Raw genomic sequence first — 15879 nt, forward strand, 5'->3', positions numbered from 1 at the left:
GTTTATCTTACTTGCATTGAGTTGACTGTGTGGCTTAATCCACAGATGTGGTGAAGCACTGTTTCGTTATGGTTTGCTAAGGAGTAACCATAGACAGTAAAAGATAGGGACCCATTGCTTGAAATAGTGGAGAGCTGAGATGAGAACATTGTGTCAAATCTTCGCATTGTATCGCGGAGTGATTTATTATTAGCTCTGCAAAGTCTGAGTTGAAATGTCCAGGGATATTCCAACTCATGGAACGTCTCTCGGCCAATCAGAAACAAATAAATAGTTCCATAGTATAAACTGTATTCTCCACTCCTGACCATGGATAATGACGATAATGACCCACACACACACACACACACACACACACATCTCACTTTATATAACTTTTCGCAGAGGGCTGCATGATGAGACAAACTGGCACTGCGTGATGCTGTTGCCTTGACAAGGTGTTAATGGTGGTTAAATGAACTCCTGCAGTCTCTCCAGCAGCTCTGTGAGGTGATGCCTGACACGCAGGTTACCTTGACCTCTCAGGAGCTAGGTATGGCATTTCAGAAGAACATACACTCCCACGGGATACAGAATGGGGACAAAGAGGCTGGTTTGTTATGCAATTGGCTTTCGGGAGACATATTTTTACACACTTACCCACGCCGGACTACAAAGAATTAGAGCCTACCCGTATGAGAAGAACACACAAGAATTACAGTATATCTAAAATGGCAAGTTAGCAATCACAAGTTCAGGTTAGCACATAAAATAAAAAAAATTATATGATATTGTTATGTACAGCAAAGTGAATGTTTTTGTCAGTTTTTGGTACATCAGGGTTTTTTTTTTTTAGTCATTTGAATAAACTGAAGTTCAACAAAGTCCATTACCGGTAATTTGTTGCATGAAATGATGAGTATTTTTCTCTGTGTGTCTGTAAATGTATCTGATGACCAAGAATATCCAGATTTCTAGTACTGTTAGGAGACAAAGGCTGGGTGTAGCCCTATAGTATTTATCCATCTTACCCCACACTCCATAGCTTACCACATACATTATTTTATTCAGAAATATTCACTTTCTCTTCAGGTCACCAGTGTAGTATAGTATAGTGCCCATTTGAAGCTGAGATGTTAACAAGGCCTTTATCCACCTTGCTCCTTGCTTCAATTTAATTCCCCTAACAGATACCTGTGTCTATGTTTGAGTGTATGCAGGTATGTATTGGCTTGTTTATGAAAAACATTCTTGCCTGCCACTGAATTGATTGTTTGTCTGTGTGTATGACAGTCTACTATATTAGTTTTGTAAGCAAATGTCTTGGTTAATGTATGTTTTTGTTTACTTGAGAATATTCTCTCCATTTCTTTGCCCCAATCTTTAATCGTGCCTGCTTCATTCATGTGGGTATACATATTTTACACTATATATGTTTATGTCCTATATACACGTATATAGGATAATAGCTGCCTATACCCCTGTATACAAAAATAATGTAGAGACGATGAAAATTGTGTGATACATATTGTGTATATGCTTGTGTGTGCGTGTGCTCTATACTGCTCTATGCACTTCGCTGGCCTTTATCACCAGGGGTCATCGGCGGCGCTGCTGCGTGTGCTTGCCCTCTCCCTCCCCTGGAGGCGGAGCATCTCCATCACGCTGCGGGCATAGGCGTCGCGCAGGTTGACCCCGAGCGCCGCACCCTCGGAGGTGGAGCCACGGGCCAGCCGCCGGAGCGCCTCACTGTGCCGCAGCGCGGCCTCCTTCACCTTGAGCGTGAAGTAGCACGCCGAGAAGCGGTCGTTGATGATGGCGATGGGCAGCGCCAGGATGAGGATGCCTGAGAGGATGCAGAGGAAGGCGACCACCTTGCCCACGGCCGTGTCGGGCCGTATGTCGCCGTAGCCCACCGTGGTCATGGAGGTGGTGGCCCACCACCAGGCACTGGGCACGTTGATGAAGGTGGTGTCAGGCAGGTCGTGCTCAATGGCATACTCGACTGTGGCGAAGATGGAGATGCCCACCGACAGGAAGAGCATCAGCAGGCCCACTTCCTGGTAGCACTGGGTGATCGTCATGCCTAGGGACTTTAGACCTGCGGAAGAATAGGCAAGCACACACATGTCTTTTTCAATACACACCACAAACGCTGTGTTTAGAGTATATACAGTGGCATGTATGACTCTTCCTCTTACAGGTTACAGCTTACAGATTGCAGGAAATTTGATACGCTTACATATGAACCACACAATGTGGACCAGTGAAGAAATATATCAAGTATGTTAGTGAGGAGTACAATCAAACATGCAGACCAACATGCAGATACACACTGTACACTAACAGATTCAGGACCAATCATTCTCAATAATGATCCAGAAGTCCTCTACAGATTACCAGTATTTTCTAAATCTTTACTGAATCTGTCCAGAAGTCCATTATCACACTGAAGGACAAAACAATTAGCCTAAACTGTCTGTTAAGCTGCACGAACTGGAAACAGAAAACTAGGGCGGTATGCACAACCTATTTTGAATGTTTTTCCCTATACCCAAGACGAAATGTGTCCTGTTATAGTGTGACTGTGAAAGCTCTTTGCCTTCCCAGCATCTTTGATCCCCTGCAATGCATAATACATTTTCTCAGGGGAGTGAGGAATAGAACCCCACGGAGCTGTGGCAGATTGAGACTCGCTGGCATGGTGGAGGACGCAGGGCCGCCCCGGGGAGGAAATCTTCCTCTTAGTGTTGCACATCAGCTCACCTCAGTGGGAGCAGCTGTCAATGAGAGATGGTATCTGGATGTGGACGTGCAGGCTACCCTACTGTGCTCCTAATGCAGCCCATTTTAGCAGCTGTCTGTCAATAATGGTCATTGCTTTTCAGAAAAACAGTTCACACTGACCAGGTGGTAGGTACAATAGGTTATGGTCAAAACACACAGCATACTAGACATCTGCATACAGAACTGTTTTGGGGGACTTTGGATCTAATTTTGAATTATGTACAGTAGCAAGTAGCAAAACTCATTCAGATTAATTCTATAATAATCTATTATGCACCTTAACTCCACTGAAATAAATTCCAATAAATATTTTTTTCCCCTTCCTAATATAATGTGCACTGACAAGTAGTACTATTTGTCGAGTGAGAGAGCAGACCGATTTAAACCATTTGTATCACTAACACTCACTGCATCATGATCTCAGGAGTGTTATACCAGATATCAGAGTGCCACTTGAAAAGATATACTTAGAACTTTTTGAACATTGAAATGCAGTGTGGCAGAACATTTATAGATTTGCCTCTCAGCATCATATGTCTTCCATCCCAGCTTTTAACAGAAGGTGTGAGAAACAGATCTTTGTATACACCAAAACTTCACGCTTACAAGCTCCTGTGAGGTGTGAAACACACGTCTACCATTTGACAAACCTCTTTGTTCGTGATCTCAAATAGAGGGAGAGCAGATAGCTAACAAACGATCAGAAAAAGTCCTGTTGGCAAATTTGAGGAAAAGTCGGTAAAGGGGCTATTTCACACAATTTGAGGGTGCTGAATTCAAATATTTTGTTTACCAAGCTCAATTTTGAGTTTTAAGCTTGCTAATTAGTATACTTAGCGTAATTAACATCCTTTTTGGTTTTGCCATCAGATATCATAGGAATTGCAAAAAATAAGGCATTAATATACTCTTTATGTATCAGATATGTTGTAGGACAGGACAGGAATTACCCCAATGACCCTCAAGGTGGCAAATGAAAATAAAAATTGATATATAAATATAAATTGAAATAATAGCTAAAATTCAGTATGACGTTTAGAAGCAAAATAGATTCCTTAAAAATAAATTGATAGAATAGTAGGTGACTGCTCATTTTTGAACAGTTGTCAGTATTTACAGAGGATTTACACTGTATTTACACTGTACACTATTTTTTTTACTGTAAAGGCGACTGTGCTTGCCTAGTTAAAACATCTCACTGATGCACTTTCCTATCATTCAAATTCCAGCCATGCAAAAAAATGGAAGAGTGTGCATGTTTGAGGGTTGCTGAAGAGTGCTATGGAGATTGCATTATTTGCAAAAAATTTAGACAAGATATCCTTTATAGTGGAACAAAAAGAAACATTCTCCAGTGCATCATTATTGCATATGATGCTGAAAGGGAAGTGGACCTAGGACAAATCCTCAGCTATGAACTGATTAATGTCCCTGTACTGTAGCTATTGCAGATAGCGATGGTTATTTGTGAAGTGGAAATAAGTCTATCCTCACTCAAGTGCTGTCTAGCAATGTGGAATGTCCAGTAGTGATCACTGCAAAAACTGCTCATTCAGCACTGGTAATAGATGCTCAAGATTTAGTTATGTCTTTAGGACACCCATCTGACTGCAGCACATTTAAGAAGTATGCAGGAAAGTTTGTAAGGAACTTTTGTATTGTTATTTGGTATTTGTTATGTGGTAGCAAATGATGTTGACTAGCAAAGAAATAGACCTAATGTAGGAATGCACACAGATATTGCAACAGATACGCTCAGGCCAATCCAAACTTTTCTCATTTGTTGTTCCTCGTTGGTGGAACACACTGCCAGTTCCTACAAGGGCAGGGTCATGCCTCTCCATTTTCAAAAAACTCCTGAAGACCCAGCTCTTTAGAGAACATCTCCTTTCATAGCACCACTTACAACAAGTCTTGCTGATCCTATAGCACCCGTCTTCAACTGACACTCAACTGTTTAAAAACAGCACTCACTGATGCACTTATTCTTACTGTACTCTACCGTTTTTAAATTGTCCTAAAATTGTTGAGAGAATTGCTTTAAAACTTAACTGTTACCATGTTGTTAGTCGCTTTGGTTAAAAATGCATCAGCCAAATGTAATGTAATAATGGTGTAGGCCTATCTGATTAAGACCCAAAGAGTGGTTGAAACGTACTTATTAAATAACACTGGTAGCAAAGAAGACTATCTTCACTTTTTCCCCTTTGCAACTGTCAAAGAAATCCCATAAACACAGGAAGGCCTGGGGTATCCTACATCAGATGGCCTAAAGATTAGGCTCTTCTGCATAGCATTAAGTGATTTGCATGCAGTAATTTGAACACTGACCTTGATCTAGCCTACTTTGGCTATTTAAAGGTAATTTATTGCCAAAACATCACACAATATAAATGAGCTATAACAAACAATAAAGGACTTAATCACACACAAACTACTATTTTGCTGACAACAAAAATAATAATTATGTAGGAAGTTTAGAAATCGCTATTTTATGTTAAAATGCTGATTATGCGGCTTAGAACTCAGAGTTGAGCTTGGTAAACAAAATATTCAGAATCAGCACCCTTAAAATTGGGTAAGAAGGGTTTACCAACTTTTCCTCAAATTTGCCGTCAGAAGTTCTCTTCTGTGAAGCTGCTCTCCCTCTAAAAGTGAAAATGGACATGTTAGCGCTCAACAGGAGGGGAACTCGCAGCTTGAAAGCACATTTCATTTAGTCAATATGTCACTATGAAGAGCCTTACTTCAATTATATATGTAATATCTAAGTATATGCAGCAGCCTCATGAAACATCATGATCAGATATTCATGAACATGAAAGAAATTCTTAGAATATATTTAGATGATACAATGCATGACAACATTGTGTTAACCTGTAGCTATACTTGCATCATGGAAATGGGTATTTTGTCGCTTTGCCACAGGTAGATGTCACTGAGTATAGGTTTTAGTATTACTCTGACAGGAACAGACAGGTTTATTTGGATTCTTTGGATTCATACGGCTGAAATCTCTGCTTTACTGCATCTCATATGCTTTTGTTTTATGTTACACAATCTTAACATGATGCTGTTCAATGTTACTGGCGCGTCTCATCATTTAATAAAATTATAGCTTTGACAGAAGAGGGCCTTGATTAAATATGAACGTTTTGTCAAGATTTTAACTTTGATGGAAAATGCTGTCTGGATGTCTGGAGAAGGAATTGTCTACATAATGTTTCTTTTGCTGATGAAAGTAAATCACATACACAAACTACAAATGGAATTTGACAATGTTCTCTTGTAAATTAAACTCAAATAACGGACCGTTAAATGACAGTCACCCCACCCAAGTGTTCTTCTCTCAGAAATAAAAGTAAATTAAGCTTTACTACGATGCACCATGACCTTTTCAAAAATCAAGGAGTGTCTGGGAAGTCAAGGATCAAGTGTCTGAACCAATTGGAGCATTTCATCAAAGCAAACTACTTTCAACATCTATCAGTTATAAGGGAGACATCATAATGCCGATCTTGTTTATATATTCATTTTCTTCTCCTCCTCCAGAGAAAAGCTGATGTGATGTGTGCAGAGGCAGACTGCTCTGGCCCTGTTGCCTCTCTGACATCATTTCTGTTCATTATTAATGGCTCAGGATGCATCTCAAAGTGAAATCCTTGCTCTCAAAAAAAAAGATCAAAGCAAGTCATACAAAGCTCTGGAACATTTTTTTTCTTCCAGCGCCTGAGTCTCGTTGGGATCTCTAGGGGAAATTGTCAAAATGTGAATGAATAAATTTATGCTCTCTCTCTCTCCCCCTCTGAAAAGTAGCTCAGACAGAATCCAGTGTTTTTTATGATCTTTACTAAGTCATCAGCAGGTTTCACCACAGTGCACACATGGCTGTGGATTTGAAAACATGCCCTATTTTCTCCCAAACCCATTCTGTCCTCTTAACAAACCAACATGACATATTATTCACTATTACTGTATTTTCACTGATGTATGAGTATACCTCAGTACCCTCATGGCATGACACGTACTGTCAGACAGCGTGTCAAACTGACAGCATCCTTTTTTTTTACTCAACAGTCTATTCCTGCTACTTTTTTATGATTTTAAAAATACCTGCATGTCTTGACCTCCATATGACCCTATTATGAACAATAACCTTTTACTTTCACACCATTAAATAGTTAGTTGGAAGTGGCTCCTGCAGGACCAAACCCTCAATTTCAAATTGACCCTCAGTTTAGGTATCCATTACTTAAAACCAGTATCAGTGTATCAATGGCCTTTCAATGAGCTTTTCTCAGCACCCAAAGCTTCTAGGTTTCTACCAAGAAAAAGGTCAAAGGAAATGTGAGGCTAACTGAAAGCAAGCTTCACCACCCAGTGTTCTGAGATGTTCTGACCAACACACAAACATAGACACGTCACCTGTGGAATGGCGGCCCAGCTTGAGCATCCTGAGTGACCTCAATAGTCTGAGCACCTGCACCACTCGGCCCATGTTCTCCAGCTCCGTGGAGCCACCGTGCAGGTTCTCCACCACCAACGTGATGTAGAACGGCAGGATGGCCAGCAGGTCGATGATGTTCACCACACTCCTGCTGAACTTGCACTTGTTCCTCACGCACATGAAGCGGAGCAAGAGCTCGCCCGTGAACCAGATGATGCACACGTACTCCAGGGCATCCAGAATCGGCTGGCCCAGCATGGTGAGGTCCAGCGATATGAGCGCCATGTTCACGATGGACACCACCACAAAGAACATGGACAGGGTCCCAAATGTCTTTGCAGCTGGGGACGAGTCTGGCTTCTCCATGAGGTCCCATAATCTCTGTCTCAAGTCCTGGCACATCACCCCTGTGAAGTCCTCCTCCTCACTGTCTACGACATCCACGTCCCTCCTGATATCCAGGCATTCCTTCATCTCCTTCCGACGGTAATACTTATCCCGGCAACAAGAATCGATGCGCAGCTCATCGATCCCCCAGTACTCTATCTCCTGGAGGAAGGAGACAACGCACAGTTCCTCTCGCACATGCAAGTGACCCGTCTTGTAGAAGTTCATGATGTACTGGAAAGTCTGTGAGTTGCGGTCAAAGAAGAACTCGTTCTCCAGGAGGTCTGCGTCATCACAAAGGTCCATGGCACCATCACGGGTTGACAGGGCCAGCTTGCCGAGCCTAGTCTCAGGGTAAGACACCAACAGCTCATGGGAAATGATGTAGCGACTTCCACCAACATTGATGATGAAGAATTCTAAAGTGTCATCAGTTGTTGGAGGTGCTTCGCTGTAAAAAACATTAGACTCCAGGGACAATAAAGAGGCGCTGTCCCCACAGAACTGTGCAGGACTGGAGGTTCCACTGGTCATGCTGAAATGGACAGTGGAGAACCTGGATAGGTATTAAAATGATTTAATTTAATGAATTAATTTTCTTTTACTTATATCAATAATTGATTTAGCTTCTGTGAACAAGGAGTTGAATACTCTGAAGAATTATTACATTTTACATCAAATTGGTCACAGATTTCAATTTAAGCGTTTTAGATGTCAAACAAATGCATGCAATAATCTGGTCTGCATTTGAATGCACCTCAACATTATTTCAATTCTTGGACTATATTCCTTCAATGACCTTGTCAAGAGAGCCTGATTAGATATCAGATGAGGGTAGAAAGAAAAGCCTATGGCTGTGTCCTACTTTTTCAAAGCTTGTCATCAAGATTTTAATATTTTAGCTGGCATGCCTAATTAATTGTACTAATGATACTATTCTTGTAATCATTAATTAATCCACTCTGTTATGATGACAGGGTACAGTGCATACAATGGCTGAAATTTAAATATCTTATGATGGACCAATAAGAAGAGGTGCATAGCCTACCCTAAATATTTCACAGAGGACCACAATTATTAATGTTTATGTAAGATAGAACAATTTAAGAATGAATAGTGAAAGGCAAAACGAAGAAAAGGACATTGCACACAGACTAAGGATTTCCAAGTTCCACATTATCATGGAAACTTTTCTAGAATATGTTGGAGTGTGCCTCCATAATGGACATAATAGCCTAACAATTGTTATGCGTATGGGTCAAGGAGAAAATAGTGGTATCGTTTTGCAATAGGATAGTCTGAATTTGATATTTCTAACGTTGGCCTAATAGAAACCAAGAAAATTATCAAATGAAAAAAAAATCAGTCGGTCCAGCTGCTCGTATCTGCACATATACTCTACTAATTAAATTTGACAAATGTTGGCTTTTGCATAGTCATCTCCCAACAAACGCAAGTTCTTCTCACAGCCCTATTGTAATCCTGTAATGAAGCAAATGCATAAGATATAAGGTAGCCTACTTACCTTTGCCTCAAAATAAGCTATTCCACATTTGAAAGACAATTTTTCGTTCTCAAAAAAAAAAAGCATATGTTAAAATTATTTTGACCGATGGTGCAGATTTGTTATCTCAAAATCAGACGCATTTTGCGAGACGACAGGTGCTGAATTAATTTTCCGGTCTTATAAGTTATTCCATAAAAAAGATGGTTAGAACTCAACCTTCCACAGTTTCCACAGTTGTGCTGTTCAGGTGCGCATATGCGCGCCTTTAAGCGCAAGAGCGAGCGATTCCGAGCCAAGGGCGAATGAGGGACGTGCTGCTAGGCAACAAACTAGTGGTTTTCTTCAATGTAGCCATACTGTGTAAATTAGACGATTCCGATGTAAAAAATAGGCCACATATTGCAAATGCAGCATTTCGTTGATACTTTAGAAACGTTTTGCTATCGAGTTACCATCATATTATAATCTTGTCCAAAAGTTGCCCATTCTCACGATAAAGAATTGCAGCCAGTTGCATTGCAGTTGCAATTGCATTGCAGTTCGATTTCATGGTGGTAGCCTACATCAGATAGAATTTTTAGCTCAGGTGTAATAAGCCAGGCCAGCACATTCATAAAAATCGTAATTGCCTAGTCTTATTAAGGCGCAGACAGCGCAGTTCCTGAAGTCCACTTGTTCTTCAGCTTTTTGCTAGTGCTGCCACCTGGCGTCTATGACTACAAGTTAATGTCTGAAGAACCTAGTCCCATAACCATACATTATTAGGCCTACTAGACTCGATTTACTAGATTATTTTCACCAGAGCCTGGTCTATACTACTTTATCTTAGGCTACTCTACTATCATTGATCATAGGCCTACAAGAAATACATTTATCATATTATCACATTTAACATCTGGCTTCATGGTGATACGTTTGGCGGCCCGATCTCGGCCTCCCCTGTGGATAGATAGATAGATAGATACTTTATTTATCCCCAGGGGAATGAATGGCTTAGGCTAGGCAACTAAGTAACTATTTTATTAACAAACTAGCAATTTTATTTTAAAATGCTTATTATCTCAAAATATATAAATAAGTGAGATGATTGGCTTGGGCTATTATGGTGACATCACGCAAACCCAGCCTCCAATTTTCAAACCGCCATTTTGAAACTAGAACTATTCAGATTGCAAACTAACGTTACGTGGATGGAGAGGTAAATTACCACTAGCAAGCTACTTGTCTTTAGTCTGAGATTTTGCATGCATTTGTGGAAGTGGGTATTATGGCTATTTATGATTAACTGAACGAGAATAATGTACAGAATATGTCTTAAAAATTATGATTTACGTGTGGGCGGGACGGGGTACACCATCCCTAGCCACATTAGCTAGGATAACGTTACCGTCAATGTTTTCTTCACCAAGGCAGCTCTCTAAATTAACTGTTTGGTACAGCAGCTCGCTTTGTGCCCTGATGCTGTTACTCAGAACCTGTGTCCTTTTCACATCTCTGGTGTAACGCTCTCTGACAACTCTGTCACTCTCATTAATAAATTAGCTTGCAAGCTAGCTGGCCACCCTATTAGTTCCATAGAACGTCATTCGTAAAGCATGCATGAGGTTGTAAACACAGCAGCGCGCCAAATTTGTCCCAACTTAAAGTTAGCGTTCTTTGCGCGGAAAAGGGGCTTTGAAATGTTTTGAATGAATATGTACACGTTCATTTCGGCTAGGTGCATATATTTCACTTGGTATAAACTGCATATTTGAATTGTTAGAAACTGAGCATTACCAGATAAGTCAGCTCGTTAGTGTACGATACTATGGCAAATTCATTAACTTGACGTTATTTAGTCAACATTAAAATGTCAAGCTCAGGTATCTGACTTCTGTCAGCTCTGTTTGTACTGTTTTGTCCTAATTATGTCTTTATAGCAATATATACTTACTAGTCTTTTAAACGCTGTTCATATGTCAAGGACATGCTGGCAGATGCAACACACGCAGAGATGGGTGAAGACCGTGCACAAATGAGTGAAGTGGAGGACAACGAAGAGGAGCCACAGGTGGAAAAGTCAAAAGGATTCAGTAAGTCTTTCTTTAAAGTAAATCAGTTATTACAGAAAAACTCTGTGGCATGTACATTATATGTATAGCAAGTCACACAAGTGCATCAAACTTTTGTGTAGATGTTGGAGAAATTATTGAGGGGAAAAGAGAGAAGAAGAAGGTGGAAAGGCTGGTGCAGTCTGTGCAGCTGTCAAAACCTAAAGAACGCCTGAAGGTTGAAAGTGGTGAGTATCTCAAGAATATAACTGTTGATAATATATTATGAATGATCTAAAGTAATCCAGAAAATTTGGCCTTTTGATATTGTGGTGACCATGTCATTCATGGAAATCAAGGTGATGGCGATAAATTGGGTGAAATTGCACGAATCAACCACAACATTGGAAAGATAAAAGCCCCCCTCTTGAAACCTCTTCATAAGGTCCTTTTCGATCGACCTGGAGCTGTGAGTATTTTATGACGTTAACACACTGCAAATTATCATCTAGGTAGGAGATATTTACAGGGTTCCCACGGGTCATGGAATTTCTGGAATATGGTGGAATTTTAAATAAAGTCTGTTCCAGACATGGAAAGTCAGAGAGTTCTATCATATCAGTGAATATGTGTGGTAGCAGTTCAACATTTACTTGCCAAAATACATTAATAGAAATATATTTCCACTCATCATGGTGTTTATCCTGTAATAAGCTTTTTTCCATTACGGCTTGCTTGAGTTGGTGTGGTTACCCCTACTTTGTTTTTGCAATGCCCATTTATTCATATTCCGCTCTAAGCTTCTGGAACGCTATGCGACTGATCTGAAATCTTTGGTCGGTTTATTGTACCATTCATTATAGTAGGTCATGAAAATTCAGGTTTTTTTGTCAGGGAAAAGTCTTGGAATTTTACATTTGACTTAGTGGGAGCCCTGTATTTAACAAGGGCATTGAATTCTACATTATTATGCATTTAGAATGTTACAATATAAATTATTTTCCTGCTTTATTTATATTGTTTGTCCTCGTGAAATAAGGCATCTTCAATGAAGAAGAACCTACGATTGTTCAATGGCTTCCCCTTCAAAGAGGAAAGTGATCTCTACTTTAAGAAGATGAAGATGATGTCAAAGTAATTATTTTTCTTACAAAACATCAACAATTCATTTTTACACAGGCCAGTGGAGTTGTTCTTTAACATAACGTTTATCTTCTCCAACTACAGATACACAAACGCCATGTTGAAAACTATCTGTCAAGTTCTAGACATTGAGAGGAGTGGGAAGCAGTCTGTCCTAATTGAAAGAATCATGGCGTTCCTTATGCACCCTGTCAACACCGGAAAGGTACACAGTTTTTATATATATATACAATTGTGTAATGAAACAAATAAACCTATGTAATATGTGGAAGTTAATTTACTGTCGTTAACCAGTTGGATGCAAATCAATGTTTTTTCTTGCAGCCAGTTCCCATCAAAAAGAAGAAGAAGAAGAAGAGGAAAAACACTGCAACAGATGCCAAGAAAAAGACGAGCAAAGTGTCCAAGAGTCCCACGAAGTCAAAGGTGGAGAGTAAGTCCAAAGCCATCGTCACAGATTCAAGCAGTGATGACGATGATGACGACGATGATGACAAACTTGAAAGTAAAGAGACCAAGACGTCATCAGCCCTGGAAAGCCGAAAGAAGGACGACACAGATGACTCCTCAGAAGAGGAAGTAGAAGATGAAGATGATGACAAAGATGATGATGACGAAGAGGAGGAGGAGGAGGAGGATGAGGAGGAGGAGGTTAGTGAGAGAGACAACTCCAACTTTTCAATAACTTGCCACAATGATTTGGATATTGCTGTAATACTTGTGTGTATGCTGTGTTGCTAGACACCCAAATCAAAATCCCCGGCTAAGAAGAGACCTGCTGCCCTAAAAAAGACAGCTGCCAGCAAAAAGACAACAAAGTCAACACCTGTGAAAAAGAAACCGGCAGCTAAGAAGATGGCAAAGGAAGATGATTCAGATGCATCTGACAAATCGAAGTCTGATGACAGTGACAATCAAAACGACAGTGACTTTGAGAAGGTGAGTTGGATTGGGTTGATGCCTCTGGTATGTGATTCAGTACAGTACATACAGTTGATTGGTGTTCATTGTATCATGTATGTTGCATAGTCAAAAAAGAAACCAGCCGCAAAGAAGAAACCAGCTAAGCCTGCCCCCAAAACTAAGAAAGCAGACAGCAGCAGCAACAAGACTGCCAAAAAACGCCAAGTCCTACAGGGTAATGTCATCCATGTTGAAATGATTTGTAAGAAATACAGTGTTGTGGTCATTGCAGAATTTTGTTGAAATTTAGATCTAATGAGATCTAATGATTTGAGATGAATTGTGTACACATATGCATTGAGATTGTGTACACATATGCATTGTAATGAAAACATGTATTATTGTTTTGCCAAAATAGACTCAGATGACAGTTCTGATGACGATAAGCCTTTAATCAAGATGATCAAGAAGCCGCCCACAGATGACCAGATCACGACCACCGTAAAGGATCTCCTGAAAGATGCCAACTTGGAGGAGGTGACCATGAAGCAGCTCTGTCAGAAAGTGAGTTCACAAAATGCTTCTTTACAAACTACACACACACGCATACATACAATGCACATAAAATATATTCTCATTCATAATCCTTCTATGATTCAAAAAGGCTTTAGATATCTGGTCTTTCTTGTTTGTGTCTTATTTCTTTCTTTTCTTCTTGAAAAGCTTCAGATGTTAAATTATGTTTTTTTGCTGTAGGTGTATGACTCATACCCTGAATTTGATTTGACTAGCCGAAAGGACTACATCAAGCAGACAGTGAAAAGTGTAAGTATTAACTGTACATTTTAACTCATGATGTCTGTTTTCATGTGTTAGATAGATAGATAGATAGATAGATAGATGGATGGATGGATAGATAGATAGATACTTTATTGATCCCCAAGGGGAAATTCAGGTGTTAGAGGTGCCTCTGGCTGTAACATAATTCAGTTATTTTACCTCAAAACAATGTCTTCCAACTCATTTTGATGAGACGCGAACTATAGGCACAATTGCGTGTCTGTCGATACCAATGCACGTCCGAAACTAAAACACCCTTTCGTGAGTCCAACTATTTTGATAATCGGTGTGTCATTTTTTTAAGCCCTTAAAATTCTCTAATTGTAGCTTCTTAAACTGGACTATTTTCAGCTTAATTTACTCCTGTATGATGGTGAACTAAATAACTTTGGTGTGTGGACAAAACAAGGCATTTGAAGACATTATCTCATAATCTTAATCTTATCGATCAAACAACTAATAAATTAATCAAGAAAATAATCAGCAGAATAATCAATAGTTGCAGCCCTAGTGTATTGATGACCAAATTTCATATTGAAGCCTTTGTGATAACTGCCACTGGAAATTTGTGAACCAAAAACTACCAATTCAAATGTAAAATAGAAATGATTTTAACTTTTGAAATATATTCTTATCATAGTATTCAGCTGGAAGTTTTTTAGCAATCAAGCACCTCTTTAGTGGTCTTAGGCCTCCTCACATAACATAACTGATTTATCAGTGTGGAGGTGGGTTGCCATTTCAGTCAGGTTTGGATTAGGCAATCCCTAGTCATACCAACTGTTTGTAAGGACCAGTCCAACCCCTTGTTCTAATGCATTCATCAGCTTAAAAGAGAATTCCGGCGTTTTTCATATAGAACTCTGTTTCTCAAGGTCACCTAGTACTGTCGGTGCAGAAAAAAACAAAAACAATCGGTTCTACGTAGCTCGAGTTGTTGCAGCGAAATGCCAGAGCTGCCAGGCAGTTACAATGCTACACTCTGAGAGCATGTGAAAAATCGCCGGAATTCTCCTTAAATGTCTGTTATGCCGTTGTGACATATAGGCATGCCATAGCACTTGCATTTTAGACTTTGTAGTTAATAATGTGTTCTTCATTAATAGTTAATGTCTCATACTGTCATATTATCTTATGATACTCAACACTGATTCTTTTCACTCTTTCATTACAGTTGATCTCCTAAGAAGGGGCAGCGAAGGTTTTGCCTTTAAAGCCATTTCTTGAGGAGAGGATTTCTGTCAATATTTAAATGCCTATGAAGTCTAATAGAGTGTATGTATGAATGTACGTAGCTACTTTGTCATTACTGCCCAAAGTGTTTTTCTCTAGTGGATGGTTCTTTTGTCATTTTTGTTTTTCGTTTGTTTTGTTTTTTAAGAACTTTTTATATACGGGTTTTGTATGCCTATTGTTTCTCTGATTGTAAGCACGCTTCTGAAAACATGCAGGATGTATATATCACTGGCTGTGAATAAAATGCTCCTTTTTTATTGAAATGATTTTGTAAAAGAATCAAAAAGTATTTTGTCCTAACAAGATCTGCAGTCAAATAACATTGATCTTGTTGTCTATTTTGGAACCATTTGACAAATACACTTAGTATGTTTGTGTTGTTATTAGGAAGAACTGGCTTTTTTGTTTTTAAGAATTAGGTTTGTTTTAATTACGCAAGGTGCTTTCAGAAGTTTGCAATTTGCCAGAGGAAAAAGTAACTTATTTCATATCTTATCTCAAGAACAACACATCTCAGCCATTTTGGTTTAATTTTCAACTTAATGCTCTGTGTATCATTTCATTCAATTAATAAAATATGGCTAATTTTCTTATAAAAAAAATATTTTAAGAAAGTGTAC

At 39.4% G+C, this 15879-nt stretch overlaps 2 protein-coding genes across 7 annotated transcripts; one reads left to right on the top strand and one right to left on the bottom strand.

Annotated features, from left to right (window-relative positions):
* Window positions 1-205: 205 nt before the first annotated feature.
* kcnv1 (potassium voltage-gated channel modifier subfamily V member 1) lies at window positions 206-11152 on the bottom strand. Of its 5 annotated transcripts, none has more exons than XM_042105769.1 (3): window positions 11041-11152; window positions 7192-8135; window positions 206-2080 (listed from the first exon to the last, which is right to left on the bottom strand). In XM_042105769.1, the coding sequence occupies exons 1-3, from the start codon at window positions 11073-11075 to the stop codon at window positions 1569-1571; spliced, it is 1491 nt and encodes a 496-aa protein (XP_041961703.1). In that variant the 5' UTR covers window positions 11076-11152; the 3' UTR covers window positions 206-1568. The 5 variants fall into 5 exon arrangements, with proteins under 5 accessions (XP_041961703.1, XP_041961705.1, XP_041961707.1 ...); XM_042105771.1 differs by having other exon boundaries at window positions 7192-8156; window positions 11041-11105; XM_042105773.1 differs by having other exon boundaries at window positions 7192-7943; window positions 11041-11090.
* On the top strand, window positions 10218-15522 carry dek (DEK proto-oncogene). Of its 2 annotated transcripts, XM_042105777.1 has the most exons (12): window positions 10218-10305; window positions 11071-11179; window positions 11281-11385; window positions 11497-11606; window positions 12177-12271; window positions 12365-12485; window positions 12605-12931; window positions 13022-13219; window positions 13310-13418; window positions 13602-13747; window positions 13940-14008; window positions 15198-15522. In XM_042105777.1, exons 2-12 carry the CDS (start codon window positions 11074-11076, stop codon window positions 15207-15209), a joined length of 1398 nt encoding a protein of 465 aa, XP_041961711.1. In that variant the 5' UTR covers window positions 10218-10305; window positions 11071-11073; the 3' UTR covers window positions 15210-15522. The 2 variants fall into 2 exon arrangements, with proteins under 2 accessions (XP_041961711.1, XP_041961710.1); XM_042105776.1 differs by lacking the exon at window positions 15198-15522 and having other exon boundaries at window positions 13940-14047.
* Window positions 15523-15879: the final 357 nt, after the last annotated feature.

The sequence above is a fragment of the Alosa sapidissima genome, chromosome 10 (assembly GCF_018492685.1).
Source record: "Alosa sapidissima isolate fAloSap1 chromosome 10, fAloSap1.pri, whole genome shotgun sequence".
Taxonomy (NCBI): domain Eukaryota; kingdom Metazoa; phylum Chordata; class Actinopteri; order Clupeiformes; family Clupeidae; genus Alosa; species Alosa sapidissima.